The sequence below is a fragment of the Strix aluco genome, chromosome 22 (genome assembly GCF_031877795.1).
Source record: "Strix aluco isolate bStrAlu1 chromosome 22, bStrAlu1.hap1, whole genome shotgun sequence".
Taxonomy (NCBI): Eukaryota; Metazoa; Chordata; class Aves; order Strigiformes; family Strigidae; genus Strix; species Strix aluco.
The window spans coordinates 3,813,057-3,832,995 of NC_133952.1; the positions used below are offsets into that span (position 1 = coordinate 3,813,057).

Below are 19,939 nucleotides of genomic sequence, written 5' to 3' on the forward strand. Positions count from 1 at the left end.
CGCAGCTTCCTCCCGCGCCCTCCAGACCCATCGGCAGAAATCCCTGGCATGCCAGCCGCATGATCCGCTCACCACTCCCACCACCAATAAAAATAAAAGGGACGGCTCGGGCTCAACACGAACAGAATGTCAAACCCTCAGCCAGCTAAAATAAAAGGCACGAACCTTTCGTACCTCCTTGAGCCTGCCCCTTTGACATTTCCAGGCGTGTCACAACACGCACCCCTCCAACGCGGCACTGCCCACATGCCTCTCCTCTATTATTATCCAAGAAGAGGAGTGACCCTTGGGGATCACAGGGCGCGGAGCCACGGCCATGACTCAGGCTCCCTAGATCACAGCGTGCCCATCCCGGAGCGACCTGCCACGCTCCCTCTCTCGCTAGCCTTCACACCTGTATGCTTTGATATGAATCCACTGGTTGGTGTTGACTGGCACCGTGGATCGCAGGACGACTGGCTTGGAGCCGAGGTCGTAGGTCATTTGTATGAAGCCATCCACCACGGCGAGGGCGATGTAGTCTGATCGCTCCAGCCCCTTCCCGCTCCACAGGATCAGCCCTTGAGTGGCTTCTGTTTTGATGCTTAGTTCGAAGTGGTTTGATTGCAAGGCCTTCTCGCTGCACGGGGAGATGGGAGCAGGGGAGAAGACAGAGCAGAGTTAAAAACATGGTTACAAAAGCAACAGGCAGCCAGTCAGCTCCTTGGAGCAGCCTCCTGTTCCCAGCCAAGTAGCTCACCTGCTGAGGATAACCTTCAACTGACCTTCGACATCAGGCTATGCATGGAGGTCTCCGTCCCTCCCTACTGCCCTTGAGGGGTCACAGCCTTTGCCTCACAGCTCAGAATCACAGAATCATCTCGGTTGGGAAAGACCTTGAAGATCACCTAGTCCAACCATTAACCTAACATTGACAGTTCTCAACTACACCATATCCCTAAGAAGGCCTGGTGCATAGTGGGGGGAGCAGATGGAAAGCTCTAAACCAGGCCACAGGATCAAAGAAATGGTCCTCTGGAGGTCTCTAATGCAGCTCCCACTCGGAGCAGGACCATTGGCCAGCGTTAGGCGAGGGCAGCTGTGGCTCTGCCCAGCTGAGCTTGGCCACACCAAGACTGGAGCTCCTCCACCTTCCTGCTGACCGGAGCAGGGGCTGCACAGTCCTGGGGATTAAGTGTCTTCCCCAACATCCAGCTTGAACCTCCAAAGACACAGTCTGGGCCTACTGCCCCTTGCTTTTGCCCTCCACGGAGCACAAGGTTCAGACACATCAACCCCTGCAAGCTGTGACACACAAGTCTTGGTTTTCCCTCCTCATATGCAGGTGCTGAAGGAAGAGGTCTGTTACAAGGGCTGGTCAACAGTACTGGGCTGGCCCCGATCTGGCCAGCAGAAGGGTTTTCCCCACAGAACTGCCTTTGACTGGGGAAGGGTCAGAACAAAAAGGGGTCTGTTGGCAGCAGCTGAGCTGTGGTTGACACCATTTCACCATCCTGCTGGCAGACGCCCAAGGTGCAGGCAGAGCTGGGGCACTTGGGGACCACCCTCCCCACAGCCGTCAGCCTCAGAGGCCTTTGCTCTACCACTGCCTCCACTTGCCCAAAGCCCAACGGGAAACCGAGGCCAGGGACTGTGAGACGATGAGCACCCTGCGGCTTGACGGGGATGGAGACTGTCCACAGAGGCAGCAAAGCCTCCTTTCTCCTAGACACAGTGTCTTTTCCCAAGGGGGGAATGAAGGCAGGACAGGATTTCCCCCACATTGGCACCCCCATCTTTGCTCGGTGCCTTTCGGAACAGGCAAAAGGGTCTTGGCAACAGGTTGACGTTGCCAAGTGGAGTTGCCCATCCACTCTCCAGGGATGCTCCAAGACACACCGCTGACACATGGGCACACGTAAACCAGACAACACGGGCAACACAGACAGCTTTTTATTCCCAAGGGACACTGCGTCCAGAGGGCTAGATGAGGGCTGTGCTGTCAAGGTAACTCAGCCTCTCCCCTCACTCGTGGCTATTTGCTGTCTAGGCCCCCCAGGAGCGAGGGCCAGAGCTGGAGCTGCATAGGAGCTGGAAGGACAGGGCTTCCTTCGTGTTTGCTCTCACCATCTGCAAAACTGTATCCCTTATAAATAAAAAGCCAAGGGTACGGACACACAGAACACGCACAGAGAGACAGAGACATGCTGAGGCAGCGACAGCAGAGCACGAGACACAAGAGCTGAAAGCCTGGCACAGACTCACCTGGGCTCCGCAGGATAGTCCAGCGCTTCAGGACTTAGATGCAGGAAGAAAGGGGAGCATGCGATAAGCGCGGGAGAGCGGAGGAGACCCTTCCCTCCCACCCCGCTCACAGACAGGGAACAGCCCCGCTCAGCAGCGACAGCTCTTCACCCGACACAACACCCACGCTGAGAAAACCACCCGGCCTGAGCGGGAAGTCTCAGCCACTGTCCTCGGGGCTGAGTTTCTTCAAGCCAGCAAGACAAGTTTACAAGTTGTTGCTTAGCCAGGGTGAGCAGAATAATGCCAATGAGTGAATACAACCCAGCGGTGCAGGGACTCTGCAATGCTCTCCAGGGTCAGGACTATCAGTGTTCCTGCTTTCACCCCCACTGGGATGTGTATGCAGCCTCCCAGGACAGGACAGAGGCAGCACCGCTGGGGGAAAGGAGTTTTTGGTACCCGGTGCTGTACCAGGACCCTTTCCTGGGCAGCCCTGCAGGGTCTGGTTCTTTGGGATGCTGCAGAATGGGCTCCAGTCTAAGCAGATCGCTGAATTATCACGTCAGACCTCCGAGTCAGCCTCGGGGCACTTGGGCAGCAGGGTGTGCATGGAGAAGGGGAAACCCAGGACTACAGCTGTCCTGCTGGCACTGCCTGCAAGCGTTGGGGGCTACAGGCCCTGCATTATAATCAGCTCGAACTAGATGTATATATAAAAATATATGTTCAAAAAAGAAAATGTACAGGCATGTCATGGCCAGCAGAACCCAGAGAAGCAATTGGAGTGTTAGTCCTGCCCAAGGCACACCCCAATGCCTGCCTGGAGGCAAAAGAAACTACTTTTTATGGGCAGCCCAATGGGTCCTTCAGCCCTGGCAGGGCTCGTGAGTGCTGCTGCCAAATCCCAGCAGAGGGATGTGGGGAGAAGTGCTAAGCTCCCTGCAGGATGGGGCATGCACAGCCAAAATAGGCTGGCTCAGGCCGGGAGGAGGCTGGGAATGGTGACCTTCCCTTTGCAGAGCACTGGGAGAGGCAGGACACGAAGGTAGCAGCTTTCTGCTGGTCTGCAGGGATGTGGCTCATGTCTGTGCGGAGGGACAGCTGGGCACTCTGCCACGTGGCACAGTCGTCTTGCAGGCAACTACATCCTCTCACTGCTGTAGGGCACTGTCTAGCTCAGGAGGGTGCTTGGCTCCTAGGAAGCCCTTTCCAAAACACCAGAGCAACTCCCAAACTCTCCTGGACGTGCAGCTGACAGGCTCTGCGGCTCCCCAGGTGTTGACATGCATGCATGCACGCAACTCAGCCTCCCGAGCCTCCGTCTGACCCCAGCTCGCAGGAAATGAGGTGAAATGGGGATGTGAGGGGCAGGTATCCCTCAAACTCTCCCCCACACAGCGGAGAAAACGGCTGCATGAACCAGTGGTTCTCTTCCACTCCTGCCGCTCGCCAAGACAGACAGACAGCGAATCAACAGCGGTCAAGCCCGCTCTGGGGACGAAACCCTTCAACCCATCTGCCTCCCCAGGCCTTTCTTCTGCCCAACTGGCTGCACTGCACGTTTTAAGGGGTTGCCCAGGCCACGCACCCCTGACTGGGGAACATTCTGCTAGCGCCCAGCCCGGCCTCCTCGCTACGGCAGCAACGCCGCATTCGTGCTTTGCTGTTGATGGAAGAGGCAAGTCACAGAACCTCCTTCCTCTATGCTCATCTGCTTAAACTAAGGCTAAGTTGCAGCTTATCTGCTTAAACTAAGGCTAAGCCTGACTGCAGCAGAGCCAGGCAGCGTAGCTCCCGCTGAGTCTCGGCTGTGTTTGGGTCCCTGTACAGCTGTGTCCTTCCTCCTCACCCTGGAATGGGAACGCCTGCCCACGGCAGACCCCTGGGAAATGCCCGTATTCCTCCTCCCACACCTCCCCTGCAGGGGGGCTGGCGGTCGGGGTGGCAATGGGAGATGTGGTGGAGCTGGGCAGCGGGGAGGACTGTACTTACGCGGGGATCTCATTGGTCAGGTGGCTTGAAAACAAAGAAACAAGGACATTGAGAAGAGACAAACAGACAGACACCGACAAACAACAGCTCAACATGGACGTCCTCCCCAGGCAGGGTGTTAGGGCAGCGGGGAATCCGAGGGTTACGAGGCAGATGGATGGAGTTTAATCCAATACCCTGTCCCAGCGCCGTGGAGCTGGGAATTAACCACGAGGACTGCAGGAGCACGGTGCTGAGGAAGGGTACTGAGCCAGACTGCAGTGGACCAGGAGTCTTCTGAAGATAAATCTCCAGCCCAGAGGCTGAAGAGGACCTCAGTCACCTGTGTAGCGGGCTCTGCTTATCTTGAGAGAGAAGCCCCAGGGACCAACCAGCACAGCCAGAGAGACCACAGGGTCCAAACACGCACCCCTGGCCCTTGGGTCAGGGTTGAGCAGACGCTGGAGAAGGCTCGACAGGCCCCACAGCAGCAACGGGCAGAACCGACCCTTGCTGCACAGCCAGGGAGACAAAGGAGCTGGCAGACAGGCGTGAATTAAAGCACAGGCAGAGCTACTTCTCCCCTCAGCCCAGCTCACCCAGCTCACAGCCCATTCCTGAGCATGTGGGCACAGACAGGCACCAACCAGGAGCAGGGCACAGGCCACACTAACCATCTTTGTGGTTCATCCCACTCCCAAACCAGACCATGCTAACCCAAAACGTGGCCCACAGGTTGCAGAATGAGAGCATCCAGCCCTGAAGCTGGCCGGGCACTGCCATTGTGGGGAAAGCCCTCTGCCAACAAGGCAGCTTTAGAGGTAAGGGCTGGAAGCGACTGCTCATGGCCCCGGTTTGGCTTGCCCCTCTCTGAAGCACTTGGACTTCTTCAACTCTAGCTCTCCCTCCTGCTAACAGCCCTAACTCCTTGTTTTGACCTTGGTTCAGCCCAGCAGCCAAGTTACCTCTTTGTCACGGCATTGTGGTACTCCATATATGTCCTACCATCAAAAGCAATGGCCTCAGCATCTCCAGCAGCCTTCTCAATGATCACTGGAGGTGGGAAAAAGAAGAGCAGTCAGGCAACATAGCATGGCCTGCCCGTCCTTGGAGACTAGGAAAATCCCCCTTTACACTCAGCATTTGTAACAGGACGAAGGCATGCACAAACCTGCCCTCCCCTGGGGCATGTCAGCACTGTGGCACTCTAAGCAAGCCCCTGTGAAGGTTTGCTGTGGCTTTAGAACCCGTGAGTTTGGACCATCTCCCTGTTTTGCAGCCAGCTGTCACAAAATCTGCAGCCTTGCTGGTTTCTTGGCTGAAGGTGGGGAGGAACCTGGGCTTGGTGATGGCTCAAGTGCTAAATTCAGGGCAAGAAACCCTGATCTGGAGGCAGCTAGGCATCGCTCAGGCCCTCCAGGTGGATCTGCTACAGCATCAAACCACGTTTCCCTGCCCCAGGCTGCTTCAAGTCAGCACATCAACCAGGATCAGAGTGCACTGATGGGAGGAGGTGACAGGGCTGGGTGACCTACCCACGGGCAGCAGCAGCCCTAGCGCATGCAGCATAATGCCTGCATTTCTGAGAGATGGCATAGCCCCGACTTCACAGCTGCACAACAGTGCCAGCCTGCAAAAGCCACGGCTTGTTTCCCCTGGATCCCTCCCAGCAGCCACAACAAGGACAAGACCTCGGGCTTGGCAGTTTCGAAGCAGTTTCATTGCCGTGTCTGGCTAGCGGGTGAGGGTCCACGTCCAGCCCTGCCCTGGCACTCTCACCTTTCTCACAGTGAGCCCCGGAGAAGCCCCTCTGGCAGGCACACTCGTAGCTCTCTAGCCGGGGGCTGCAAGTGCCTCCATTCTGGCAAGGATTGGGTTTCTGGGTACAGGGATGGCCTCGGAAGGGGGAGATCTCAATGGCGCTGCGGATGTTCTGCTCCTTCAGCACAGGCACCCCCTTGACAGAGATCTGGCAGAGGAAGCACAAGGGTCAACCTTCACCACCCCCACGGCTCTGCGGGGCCGGTGGGGGACAGAGGCCGGTGTCCTGGGGGGAAGGGGGAGATGGGAATCCAGCCCCAAGCCCCCCGTGCTCCTGTGACACACCCCTGCCTCCCCGTCTGCCACTTTTCAACGGGGTGTGCCCCCTCTCCGTGCACAGGGACTCCCAGGCTGGTCCTCACTCTCCTCTGGCGATGCCAGTGCAGATGGTGTGTCTCCCAGTTACCTTCCCCAGGCTGCCCAGTTGAGCCTTACCCTCTGCACAGCTCCATTGAAGCTGGTGGAGATGGCGGCTGCTCGAGCTAGTTTGCTGAAATCAGGGGCTCCCCCCACATAAAATGGCTCCTTCAGGTTCAGGAAGGTGTGAGGCACCTGAGGAGGAGAAGGGAGAAGGTGAGAGATGGAGAAGATGCCAGGCTATCCCTAAGCTGCAGGCTGGGCACTTGGCCCAGCTCTGCGGGGACTAAAGGAGGCTGTGAGCAGGGCAGCACTGCAGGCACCGTGCACAACTAGAACCCAGGCTGGTGGGACAGAAAGCAACACCTGCCCGTCCCCCACGCTGGCCTGCTCCCTGCCTTCCTCCTCACGGCCTGGGCAGGGCTGGTGGGGGGCACCACTAGCCATCCCTGCGGGGGCTGGGGCAGGAGAGCCCCTTGGAAAGCACCCCGGGGCCCCACAGAGCCTCGGCCCAGAGAGAAGAGCCCTGCCCTAGGGCAGGCAGGCGGGAGGTGGGATGGGCAGGGGAAGGCAGCCTGCCCATCAGCATCCCACTCAGGACCAGCTCCCCACGTTCTCCTCTGTTCCCAGCACTGCTCCTGCCTCCCCAACCCTGCTCCAGCCTGGCCACTCTCTGCCCCACAGCCTGGCCACCGGGACCTGCAGCTGGCCACCAGCCACAGCGCTGCTGGAGCGAGCCACCACCAAGCACAGGGAGCGGATGAGCTCCACATATCTGGCACCAAACCGGGCTCTGTGAAGGGTGCTGGGAGAAAGGGGCCTCCAGCAAACCTCCTCACCCCAAGCTGCAAGGTCTCGCCTGCCAGCAGGCACACAAGGAAAAGATTTCCTGTGGATTTAATTTTGGGGAGATCCTGTTCTAACACTCTCAGGTGTGGAGGCCTCTAGTTTTGTGTAGCCCCCAAAACCAAGTGAACAAATATTACAGAATCACAGAATCATTCCGGTTGGAAAAGACCCTCAGGATCATCCAGTCCAACCCTCAGCCCTACTCTACAAAGTTCTCCCCTACACCACATCCCCCAACATCTCATCTAAACGACCCTTAAACACATCCAGGGATGGTGACTCCACCCCCTCCCTGGGCAGCCTATTCCACTCTCTGACCACTCTTTCTGTGAAAATTTTTTTCCTAATGTCCAGTCTAAACCTCCCCTGTTGCAGTTTAAAGCCGTTCCCTCTTGTTCTGTCACTAATTCCCTGTGAGAAGAGACCAGCACCAACCTCTCTACAACGTCCTTTCAGGGAGCTGTAGAGAGTGATGAGGTCTCCCCTCAGCCTTCTCCTCCTCACACTGAACAGTCCCAGCTCCTTCAATCTCTCCTCACAGGATTTATTCTCCAGGCCCTTCACCAGCTTCATTGCCCTCCTCTGCCCTCGCTCCAGCACCTCAAGATCTCTCTCGTATTGAGGTGCCCAAAACTATTGCCTCAGTCTCGCCAGGGCTAATGTTTAAACCCAAACGCATACCAGAGGGATTCAGCTTGGGTTCAGCTGGTTGCTACAGGTCCCCTACAGCAAAGGAGGTTGTCCTGCATCTCACGTGGCTGTGTGTTTGGAGGAGAAAGACTCCCTCCTTGCTGTCACCCTGCAGCCCAACAGCACGGCCAGTCCCAGGTGAGTCTTCAGCCACATGGGCACCCAAGGGGAGCCACGTCCCTTCCCGAGCCCCTGGGACAGACCCAGAGGCACACAGCAGCGAGGCAAAGGTGCAGTTATATGAATCACTAGCTAATGCTTTGTGGAGTGAACACGAGAAACATGACTGGATTAATTGAAATGCTTCTGAAACATGTAAAAACTGGCTGGAAATTAATGATGGAACAGGAAACAAGTGTCTCTAATCTACAGAGATCCTAAAGCTGCTTGGTCAGATGGGAAGGGGAGTGGGTGAAACACTGAGATCTGAATGGAAAACAAAAAAGAACAACGTGCCAATGGCAGATGAGATGGAGGTGCAGTGGGTCATACTTATCTTTACCTTACGGGATTTCTGGGATCCAGACAGCAGGGGAGGGAAAAATACAAATGAAAATCAAAGGGAGAGAGAAAAAGAGAGAGAGAGAGAGAGAAAAGGGAGATCAGTGGGTAACGTCATAACATGCAGGGCTGCAAGACCACCGCTGCAACCAGTGCCCGGGGAAGGGGAGCTGCAGAAGGCAACAGGAGGGGCCACTGACACCCTGCCAGAGAGGGGTAACCTTTGCTTGGAGAGAAGCTTGAAAAGATGAGTGAGGGGGAGGAAGAAAGCCCTTCTTTTGTGGGAATGCTGCGTAATCTTGATGCTGCACTTCTAGGTGGATCTTAAGGATGAGTTTGGCAGCAACTGGGGTTTCTCCTGCATTATCATCTTCCCCGCTGGAAAGGAGGATGAAAGGAAGGCCAGTGGCCCTGCCATGAAACCCCAGGGAACTGCTGTCTGAGCAGAGATGGAAGCGCAGAGGGGACAGGGCACAGGGAGAAGTCAGAGAGGAGAGCTGCCAGCTTGGAAAAAGAAGAGAGAAGGCGCTAATGGATTGAGCAGCAACAGTGCAACGCGGCTTTTACTACTCCGTGACTTCCTCCCGGCCGAGCTCTCTGCACAGGGCTCCTGAGCCCAGCACCAAGGGCACAGGCTGCCACCCCCAAGGGCCCAACGCAGCGGCAGGATGGGCAGGGTGTGGACGTGCATGTGTGTGAGGGGGGGGCTCAGTCAAACACAGCCCTGAAACCATGGCCCCAAGAATCAGGGCATGTCACTGGCAAAGGTGCTGCAGCTCTGCATGTGGTGGAGGATGAGGAGGGAGGAAGAGCTGGAGGAAGGGTGCCCTTGCTGTTCTACAGCACCAGGACCGGGCCACATAGTTAAGACAGGCAGGCAAGCTCTGCCCTGCAGCACCCTTTTTTCCCCAGGTCTTGCCTGCTCCTCCTCCACCCTTAAAGCCACGCACCACAGGGATTAAAAGCCCATGAGCCTGAGAACTTCTCATTTCACACAAGAGAGGAGCAGGGCTGGAAGCCCAGAGAGCTCTCCCTGGCCCATCAACTTACCGGAGACTCTCCCATCACCCTCTCGCCATTGTTGATCCTCATTACCCCTTTGCGCCCATTCCTCTCCAACAAGACACTTATCCAGGTGTTGAGGGGAACTGGCTCTTTGCTCCTGGTAGTAAGGGAGAAGACACATGGGGTGAGAGCTTGGCTGTCACCACCTGCAAACACAGAGCTGTAAACCTCCCCTGACCAGCCTGGGCTGCCTGGGCCACTGCAGCTTGGGTCCCAGCTCGCAGAATCACAGAATCATCTCAGTTGGAAAAGACCTTGAAGATCCTTCAGTCCAACCATGAACCTCACCCTGACCGTTCCCAACTCCACCAGATTCCTCAGCGCTGGGTCAGCCTGACTCTTCAACCCCTCCAGGGATGGGGACTCCCCCCCTGCCCTGGGCAGCCCATTCCAACGCCCAACAACCCCTTCTGCAAAGAAATACTTCCTAAGAGCCAGTCTGACCCTGCCCTGGTGCAGCTTGAGGCCATTCCCTCTTGTCCTGGCACTTGTTCCTTGGCTCAAGAGACTCATCCCCCCTCTCTGCACCCTCCTTTCAGGGAGTTGGAGAGGGCCATGAGTTCTCCCCTCAGCCTCCTCTTCTCCAGACTAAACCCCCCCAGTTCCCTCAGCCGCTCCCCATCAGACCTGTGCTCCAGACCCTGCACCAGCTCCGTTGCCCTTCTGGACACGCTCGAGTCATTCAATGGCCTTTTTGGAGTGAAGGGCCCAAAACTGAACCCAGTCATTGAGGGGCGGCCTCACCAGTGCCGAGTACAGGGGTAAGATCCCTTCCCAGTCCCTGCTGGCCACGCAGCCACAGACATTAGCCGGGGGCAGGCCCAGCCCTGCCCTGTCCCACAGAGGAACAGCCGACCAAGAGCCATTACTACAAACAGCCGAGGCCAGTATAGAGCCTGCTCTTCCCCGCTTCCTGAGGGTTTTCTGGGAAGGGGAGCTCAAAGCCAGTGCTGGACACCAAAAGCCACCGCTGTCCCTCATACCTCTGTCATCACCACCACCCTGACGAGCAGCTCCCCAGCCCGCTCTACCTGAGCACAGCTGCCCCTTTGCCCAGGTCGTATCTGTACTCCAGGTAGCCATCGTGTAAGGCCAGAGAGACAAAGTCCCCTTTGCCATCTGTCTTCTGGCCGTTGTAGAAGATCATGCCGTTGGGGTTCTTGGCCAGGAACACAACTTCTATGGACATTTTGTCCCTGAGGAGAGAAGGATTACGGATACCCTCCAATCCAGCTGCCCACACACTCTCTTCCTCCACCCTCATGTGCTGAGCCCCTGGAATACAGGTATGGCCGAGAGATGCCACCCCTGGAAGGCACCTTGCCAGGTCAGAGATGCATCTCCCACGTTCAGGATGCTGCTCCGCACTGCCTATTCTTTTACCCAGCCTGTTGCAAAGCCAAGCGCCCAGGGCACGGGGCTGGCTCGGTCTGGCTGCAGGGATTCTAGTGATGCCAGTCCCTGCGGACAAAACCTCCAGCAGGCAGAAGGGAAGATCTCTGGGGAGAGCCAGTGTGTGATGGGCAAGGCTCAGAGCGTGAGCTCTCTCCCCCGAATCGGCCACGCAAGCGATGCGCTCGCCTGCCCCTCTCCCGGTCCCTGGCACTTACTGCAGGTCAGGAACGAAGGTCTGCAGCCCATTCAGCTCCAGGTAGGAGAAGCCATTGAACTCCGGGAGGAAGGGCATGGTGTGGTCCTGCTCTGTCACTGGGCACAAACGAGGGAATGGTGAGGAAGAGGAGGCAGAGCAGCTTCAGCCAGTGCCCCAGAGCCACAGCAGGCAAGGCCTCCTGGCCACCCAAGCTGGGGAAATGACCACCTTCAGTTCCACCCCCTTCCCCAGACCCGCTCCTCTGCCAGCTCCCGTCCCACCTAGCTCGCAGAAGTCTCCTTCCCGGCCCATGGGACAGGCGCACAAGGCACCTCCCTCCGGCAGCACCAGGCAGGTGGCAGAGACGTGGCAGGGCGTAGGGTCGCAGGGATTCCTCTCGTCAGCACACGTCGGGCCTGCAGCAGAAAAGGCAGCCTGTCACGTCAGCATCTCAAACCAACAGCCAGCAGGCACGGTTTGGCCAGAGACAAATGCCTCTGATGTCTCCTGATTCCCTGACAGCCTTTTTCTCCTGTCTCAGGTTGGGTTCCCATGACCCAAGAAGCTCCCCGCATCAGACCCCGCAAACGGCAGATGATACCCTCGCCAGACTACACCCCTAAAATGCAAGAGGAGATTTTTTTGTGCATGACAACAGATCCTGGCCCTTGTCTTCTGTGCATATGAATACATTCTAAATTTATTGACTTCACTGGATGCGGCTCCATTCTGCACTTCTCCCTCTAACCCCCTGCTGACACTCCACACCACATCCCTCCCCGTTGCAGCTCGTACCATGAGCCCCAGAGGCTCTGGGATCCCCTCAGGACCACCCAGTGGGATCCAGAGCCTCAGCCATGCCCTGCCTGCAGCCCCGTACCAGTGTAGGTGTAGAGACACTCGCAGTGGAACATCTCTGCCTCCTTGACGTGGCAGATGCCACCATGGTGGCAGGGGTTGGGGTGACAGGGGTCGTTGCCACACTCGCCCACCCCGCTGCCATACAGCACATCACTGCCTTTCTCCCGCAGGTCGTACATCTGGTTGTTCACGTCCAGGAGGCGGATGCAGCCCTTCAGGCCGGTTGTAGCCGCCGTGCGATCGGCCACCCTGAGGGGACAGAGGACAAAGCGGGTAGGGGTTTTGTCCCTGAGGACTAAAATGCGGAGACCCTCCAAGCACCTGGGTCATGCTGTGCTCCCCAGAACGACATTAAAAGGCCCCTCCAGGCCTGGAGAAGCCCCGCTCCACAAAAACTTGCTAGAAGGCGGCTGCAGCCACCGCGGATGCTCTGCCCGCAGCAGCAGACGCTGTGACATCGAGCGCCCTCACTCACACAGCCATCTGGTCCTCCGGCGCTCCCCCGATGAACAGGTCTGTGTCGAGGTTGAGGCCGTCGGTGCCCGTCGGGCTCTCCCCGCTGACGTGGGGCTCCCCGTCGACAGACAACAAGCCGCTGCGGCGGTTGCGGTTCACCACTAACTGGTGCCACTTGCCAGGCTCAACGCGGACCTTGCTGGTGATGATGCCCGTGCCGGAGCCAGTGTTAAACCTGGAGCAGAAGAGGGGGAGGGCTGCGTCTGTGCCACCCTGCAGAAAATTTGCATCTGTGCCATGGCACGGGGGCTGCTGCACCCCAGGGAGAAGCTGGGGGCACTCGGGAGCTCCCCTTCCTCTGGACCAAGCTGCAGTCGGAGCACGCAGCCATCCCCTGCTGAGTGTCGGGACCGACTGCCTGAGAACCTGTCTGGACGTTGCAGCCTCCAGAGGTCTGCTCTCCACCTCATCTCATCCCTAAACTGTGCCTTTGGCTTTCAGAACTAGAAAAGTCATTTCAGCTCAGATTTCTGGGGCCTTTCTCCCTTTCTTTTTCCTCCTGCATTTCTTTTTCCAGCAGAATAAGACAGCGCCAAAAGATGACCTCTCACTTGCTTAAAAAATCAACCTCCCACGCCTTTCAGCTTTTCAAAATTCAAACTGAAATAAGTGAATTGACTTTGTTGAAAAGTGCCACGGGGAATGAGTACCCTTAGTATTCCCATTACATTGGAAAAAACACTCCTCCTCTTCTTGTTCAACTGATGCTACTGTTTCTTAGCCTGCAAATTCAAGCCCAGCATCCTCCTGGTGTTCTGCAAGGACCGTTCTGGCGAGAGCAGCTGCTCCACCTCCTCCACACCACACAGGGCTGAGGGGAAGGGCACCCACCTGAGCTCCACAAAGCCGCCAACCAGTGCCAGGGAAATGAAGTCTTTGCCGCGGTTCTGCCCGTTGTAGAGCAGCAGCCCACTGAGCTCCACAGTCCTGAACTCCATGGCAATGCGCACGGTGTGGTATGCCTTCATCATCTTGAAGGCCAGGTAGGACTTGCCACCAAAGCTGGGGATGAAGTACCTGATAGCTGCAAGAGCCAGGGCCAGGGAGCAGCAGGAGAGAAAGGAAGAGGGGATGAAGTAGAGGAGGGAACAGACATGAGCCTGTGAACATTTTCCTACCTGTACAAACAGCGAGCTCTTGTGAAATGGCAGAAAGAAGCTTGCTCTCTCCTCTGGGCCCATGCACCTGTGCAATTATCCCATCACCTCCTCCCAGACACTCATGCTGGTGGCAACCAACTCCTCTCGTGATGGCATGCCCCCCAAAAATTGCTCCCAGGCTTCAGAGATCTGTGGTATCGCTCCTCCAGTCTTTAGCTCCCAGTCGGCTCCCCCCAGTAAAGACCAGTGCTGTTGGTCCTTTCCATGCCCAGCTACCACATCCCCTGTGCCGTCAGCTGAGCTCTGCTGCACACACAGTTCCTCATAACTCAATTTCCCTGCTCCTTACATAATTTTTATCTGTCCTCCCAGAATCCCACATGACAGATTTTCATTCATCACTCCAGGCTTCTATTTATTGCAGCTGAGACTTTCCAAGGGACCTGGAAGGCCAAGCCCTATTAAAATTAACAGGGCTGGACACACACATCCAGTAGCAGCTTTGAGCGCTCCAGCTTATAGCTTTAGGGACAAAGCTTTTCAGGAACAAGCACTCACAACCACGCAGAGCCCCCAGCGTGACACCAAACTGGCAGTGGGAGCTCACAGTAAATAACAGCAGCTCTGGTTAAGCATGCTGCCAGGCTGCAGCTGTTTGCTAAGCAGCTCTGAGCGCCGGAAAATAAGAGCCTGAATTATCAGCACACATCTCCTGGTGTTTGAGAGGACAGCTAGTACCTGTCTCTCTGCTACACTAACTAGCAGTCACTAGCCGCAGGAGCTGCGAGCAACAGTGCTGTGAGCTGAGATAAAAAAGCAGAAGGTCACAATCCCCGCGCTTCGGGGCACTGGTATATCAGAAGTGGAGCCAGGAAGAAATTGCTCCTGGCGCTTTCTTACTCCGCAGCCTTGCTGTGCTTGCCTCCTACAACCTGTTCTTGGCAGAGTTAAGAAAGCTGGTTCAATTGACCCCTGCCTGGTGCGCATGCGGTGCCAGCGCTAGTTTTGGGGCTGGGTTTGCACATGTCCCCCCCCCCCCCGTCTCCCCCTCACCACGGACGGACAGAGCTCAGAAGCACGTACGTTTCTCACAGACGGCTCCCCCTTTGCCTGCCGGGCAGCTGCAGGTGAACTCCTTCCCATCGTCCTCGCAGGTGCCACCGTGCAGGCAGGGGTGAGAGTCACAGGGCCGCGAAGGCTTTTTCGTGGCGGGGGGCTGGCGCGTGGGCTTCCGCCGCGTGGTGGCAGGGAGGGTGGACGTGGGTCTCTTGGTGCTCACAGCTCCTGCCGTCTTGGCGCTGGGTCGGCCCGCGGCGTCTGGGCGCAGGACGTGGGCTGTGGTGGCGGCGGCAGCCGTGGTGTACCTGCGGGTGGTGGCGGGGGCCATGGTGGTGGCCGTGGTTGTGGTCACGGTGGTGGTGAAGAGCCTGGGGATCCAGTCTGAAACATAGAAAAAGCGAGTGGAGGCTGGTGCTGTGCAAACCTCTCTGGGAAATAAAAAAAAAAAAAAAAAGCACTCGCTCGAGTTTTTGGGGTGGGATGGCAGCAGAGAGGCTTGGATGGGTGGCTCTCCCAGGCTACCACGCGCCCCAAAGCCCAGGAGCCCACTCCCCTCCGCTCTCCAGGCCCCAGAGCTCCTGGTTTATAAGTCCAACAGCCCCACAGTGCTGCCCGCCCTTCCCTCCACCCTGGCGTGGGGGTAGACACGCTCCCAGGCAGAGCTGCGTGCCCGGTGCAGAGGTGGCCATGCGCCTTTTCTCCCGGAAAATCAGTGTTTCAGGTTTATCAGCATGAAATCACACGGGTTAGACTGGCCACTCCCTCAGGAGCACCAGGACGGGCTCAGTTTCCAGGACTGTGGGCAGTGTCATATCGCAGTGCTGCCGCTTGCCATGTACTGTGGAAGAAGGGAGCAATTTTACCCCCTTTATGCCCTTCCTGAGTTGAGAACATGGACTAACCCGTGAGACCTGGCTCTGAAGGGGAGGAAGCTTTTGACAGGTTACTGCTACAGATGAAAGTCCCTGGCAAGACCAGAAGAGCCAGCCTGCCCGTTCGAAAGCCTAAACCAAGAGCGGGGGACTGACCGCAGACAGGAAGGGCTCACCAAAGTCCATGAATTTAACGTGTTCCTGCTGGGGCTTCTTCACCAGGATGGTCTTCTTCTTGGAAGCTTTAATCTGCTTCAGCAGGGCCCCTTGGACATCAGCTGCCGTGTAGGAAGTGGCTGATCACAGCCAGGAGGAGAAAGGAGAAAGGCAAGAGTGATGATGCAGGCCCACCTAGCAGTTTCCCTCTCATGACCTCCCCACAACGCATCCGCATCATTCCTTTCCCTAGGAAAATGTTTCCAGCCTTCCAGGCAGCAGCTTAGCTGCACCTCCTCCCAGCATCTGTTGATTTTGCTGGACAGAAGACACAGCCCCAGCAAATTTTAATCAGGTTCTTTCATGCTCCTTGCCACACACGCGTGTCTCAGGCCGGCAGCCCCACTGGGAGAGCCTGTTCCTTCCTCAGGCGGATGGTGATGCCCCAGTGAACGAGCACCAGGAAGGCTCTTACCTGGGTCAAAGTGGGACTCCACAATGACACGGACAGCGCTGCTCTGCCCCAGGTCTCGGACACGGATGCTCTTGAAATCCTTCTTAACGTCAGAATTGCGGAAAAGCTCATCCAGCTAGTTGGTCGGAGGTGAAGGTGAAAAGATAAACAAACTGGTTAATGGGGAGATCCTAGGACATAGGTCCCTTCCATAAAAGAGCTTGAGTCTTGGTGAGTCTCCTGGGTTTCAACCCACAGGGGTTTGCATGCAAACCTTCGCAAGACATCCCACTGACACGTGCAGAGAACAGCGCTCCGTTGTGTAGGGTGATAATTTCAGATGGTCCCTATTCTTTATGACCTCAAGGTAAGAACAGGGTCCAGGGATAGTGTGGAGAAAGTGATCTATTCCCATCGTACCCATGAAGAAGAGCGGAGCAGGGCCAGACCAGAGACACCTTGCAGTTCATACAGGGATTTTCTATCGTGTTGCATCTAAGTCTTACTGATCTCTTCTAAAGCTGTGTAAACCTGCTTAGGCACTTTGGAAAATCCCGTAAGGCACCATTCTGCATCTTTAAGTACCTGACTGCCTTTTAAAACTTGGTCTCAGACACTGCAGGATTTGTCTGAAGTCCCATGAAGGAGACAGTGACAGTCCAAGGCTTACAGCAAGTCAGGGCTTTAATACCCCTGCTAGCTATCTGTCCAGCCTTGGGCTGGACCAGCAGTTGTCACAGCTAGTGGCCACTGCTTCCTTCCCTCAGCTTCAAGGCAAAGGCAGAAAAAAGTAATTAACTAATGGTGCTGTGGTATAGTCTCCCCTTATAAATCCAGGCACAGTGATCTCAGAGGGGTAAAGGAGCCCATCACGGGAGTTTGCAAGTAGATTGCGCAGGGACAACAGCGTGTTATTTGAGTGTGTCCAGAGGAGGGCAACGAAGCTGGTGCAGGGTCTGGAGCACAGGTCTGATGGGGAGCGGCTGAGGGAACTGGGGGGGTTTAGTCTGGAGAAGAGGAGGCTGAGGGGAGAACTCATGGCCCTCTCCAACTCCCTGAAAGGAGGGTGCAGAGAGGGGGGATGAGTCTCTTGAGCCAAGGAACAAGTGCCAGGACAAGAGGGAATGGCCTCAAGCTGTGCCAGGGCAGGGTCAGACTGGCTCTTAGGAAGGATTTCTTTGCAGAAGGGGCTGTTGGGCGTTGGAATGGGCTGCCCAGGGCAGGGGGGGAGTCCCCATCCCTGGAGGGGTTGAAGAGTCGGGTTGACCCAGTGCTGAGGGGTCTGGTGGAGTTGAGAACGGTCAGTGTGAGGTTCATGGTTGGACTGGAGGATCTTCAAGGGCTTTTCCAAACGAGATGATTCTGTGATTCTGTAACAGGTCTCTGCAGCACAGGGCTGTGGCAGGAACACTCAGCCCAGCCCCAGACGGCCTCGGGGACAGAGGGCCTGTGCCGTGCCCCCACTTCCTCCAGCCTGGGAAACCAGAAACCAGCAAATTCAGGGGAAGAGAACAGATGAACCAGTGAATGAATCTTTTGTGTGCATGTTTGCATCCTCAGATAGAAGCCACTGTTGTATTGGGAAATATTGCTATTGTGATACAGAACTGCATGAACCATATGGTCCATATGCCAGGCACACATCTGCTTATATGCCTGTACTAAAGGGCTTGCCAACTTCTAAGTGCAGCTTGGAACCAGCTCTAAATATGTTAATCTCCTTGCAAAGATGCTTTGTATTTGCTGTGCCACACTGCAGGCTACAGTATAATGTTGCCACCCCACCCAGCGCTGCCTTGGCATACCCACATGTACACATTGCCACGCAAAGCCCGCCTGCTCCAGGAGCTGGCAGGGCAGGGGGGTTCTCCTTAAAGGTGGGAAACTGGATTTACACAAGCAGCTTCCCAAGTTGTGTAGCTAAACTGGAGGGGCAGAGGGGTTTTGGACATGTTTTTGTCTAAGGGCTTTTCATGGAGATAAGGGCACTTTGGGAAATCCAGGGTGTTAAGGCAGAATATCTCTTGTCTGAACAGCCCCACCACCAAGATCAAGCTGAAAAAGGGTAATTTTTGAGCCAGCACATAACAAAGGATGGAACCCGCTGACACAGCGTGTGGTAGAGGCTAATAACACATGTAGATGAGAGATTGGACAAATTCAGAGGGTACCTCTCAGACAGATCTGGTGCATCATCTCCTTACACTCCCAAGTGCCCACCCCATAAAAGCACTGGCCCTGGCGTTAAGCCGTGCTCACTCCTAACTTTTGTAGGTTAAGCCCAGCTCAAAAAAAACCCCAACACAAAGCGATGCTCCTCCAAGGCTCTTGACACACGGTGCAGAGAGGTCTCTGCGCTCCCATTTGACAGACAGCAATGACAGGCCACGGGCTGCCCAGACGCCATCGTGAATGAGAAGACAGAGGTGGGCAGGGTCCTCTCTTTTTTTGCCAAAAAGCCCGAGCCAGACCCCAGATCAAGCGCAAAGAACTCACCGCGCTCTCAATGCTCCTGGCTGTCTCCCCAAAGAGCTCTGACTTGGGGTCAGCCATCTCAGGTGTGTAGAACAGCTCCTGGCCTTCCACCTCCTCCAAGATGAGGACTCCTTGGAAGACTTTGGTAGCTACGGGAGGGAGGGGAAACAAGACAAACGCCTTTAGTCGGCTCGTGGGCAGGAGAGAGGCGTGTGGCTGAGAGCCGTGAGGAGCATTCGAGTCCCTGGGGGGAAAGGGTGATGGCAGTGTGCGGGTAGTGCCAGTGTTGGGGTTAGTCTGGATGGGTCTGGGAGAGCGCCATGGAGGATTAGTATCAGAGGGTGCTGGAGCAGATGGCAAAGACCAGGCTGGAGATGGTAGCTTTTACCATACGGTTTCCTCTGAGCTCCGGCCCGGATAGCAGCCCCCCTGCACCGGCTGAGTAACAAGAGAAAGACGTTAGCCAGAGCAGCACATAGTCAACACGGCAGGATCAGACACGTGCATGCAAACAGGGGGCAGAGGAGGGCAAAATGTGGACTCTGGGCAAGGAGAAGACCTGTGCTGGGAGAGGGAAGCAGAGAACCTGGCTGCTACCAGGCTGTGGCCAGTCGTGCAAAACCAGAGCGAAACTGCAGCAGGAACTCAAGGTGTGGTTCCCTTCTGGGGGAGCTGTGGGAATGCAGAGGCAGCTATCGAAAGATTCCCGCTGCGGGTAACCACACGGGAGGTGGCCAGCAGTGTCCTTTCATGGGTTAAAAGGGGAACGTGGTGTCCAGAGGAAAAGGGGCTGTCCTGCTGGAAACCCCAAGGAACAGGGACAGCTAAGAAGGACCTCAGTGAGCAGTAAGGAAACATCTGGGAGACAGCCCCAGAGCAACAATTTTTAGGGAAATAGGGACGTATGTCAGGGCAACCAATACTCTTGACAGAGCACATGTGGCTCTGCATTTCCTCAACGTGGACAGTGTGAAAGGGACTGGAAGTAGGCAAGACAGATCCCACCTAGGACATGAGAGCAACACGCATCACTGGGAGCCACCGTGTGAGTTGAGAAGCTCAGACTCCCCCGGAAGCCCAGCAGGGACAGGGGGTTCTCCCCAGCTGCCCTGGCACCCAACTGGTCCTGGTCAGCCCAGGTCCTCTTACAGCCATCAGCGTAGATAAAGTGGGAATCCAAGAAATTCCCTCACCCCTCCTAGGGCCAGTCGTGAGCTCTGCAGAAGCCTGGGCAAAACACTGGTCAAAGTTTTAAGGCTGTAGCAGTGAAGGAAGAAAGTGGTCACCTAAGCGGAGAAAACTGCTGAGTGCCCTGGCTCCCCGTGTGAACAGCAGCACCCACCCGAGCCCTGGGGCTGGCTGCAGGGGGCTGCAG

At 56.3% G+C, this 19,939-nt stretch overlaps 1 protein-coding gene across 6 annotated transcripts in view; it reads right to left on the minus strand.

The window, feature by feature from the left end:
• The window catches only part of AGRN (agrin), a 125,892-nt gene that overhangs the window by 4,999 nt on the left and 100,954 nt on the right, over positions 1-19,939 (minus strand). For 3 of the 6 annotated variants that reach the window (XM_074848123.1, XM_074848120.1, XM_074848125.1), the window contains 16 exons: positions 18,586-18,713; positions 16,111-16,225; positions 15,656-15,775; positions 14,632-14,988; positions 13,280-13,472; positions 12,408-12,623; positions 11,952-12,181; positions 11,353-11,487; positions 11,091-11,187; positions 10,512-10,676; positions 9,466-9,577; positions 8,417-8,428; positions 6,454-6,570; positions 5,977-6,166; positions 5,163-5,250; positions 395-619 (listed from right to left, as the gene is read on the minus strand). In XM_074848123.1, coding sequence (XP_074704224.1) covers positions 395-619; positions 5,163-5,250; positions 5,977-6,166; positions 6,454-6,570; positions 8,417-8,428; positions 9,466-9,577; positions 10,512-10,676; positions 11,091-11,187; positions 11,353-11,487; positions 11,952-12,181; positions 12,408-12,623; positions 13,280-13,472; positions 14,632-14,988; positions 15,656-15,775; positions 16,111-16,225; positions 18,586-18,713 — 2,500 coding nt within the window. The remainder of the gene's footprint in view (positions 1-394; positions 620-5,162; positions 5,251-5,976; positions 6,167-6,453; positions 6,571-8,416; positions 8,429-9,465; positions 9,578-10,511; positions 10,677-11,090; positions 11,188-11,352; positions 11,488-11,951; positions 12,182-12,407; positions 12,624-13,279; positions 13,473-14,631; positions 14,989-15,655; positions 15,776-16,110; positions 16,226-18,585; positions 18,714-19,939) is intronic. The other 3 variants (XM_074848126.1, XM_074848122.1, XM_074848124.1) reach the window with 2 other exon arrangements.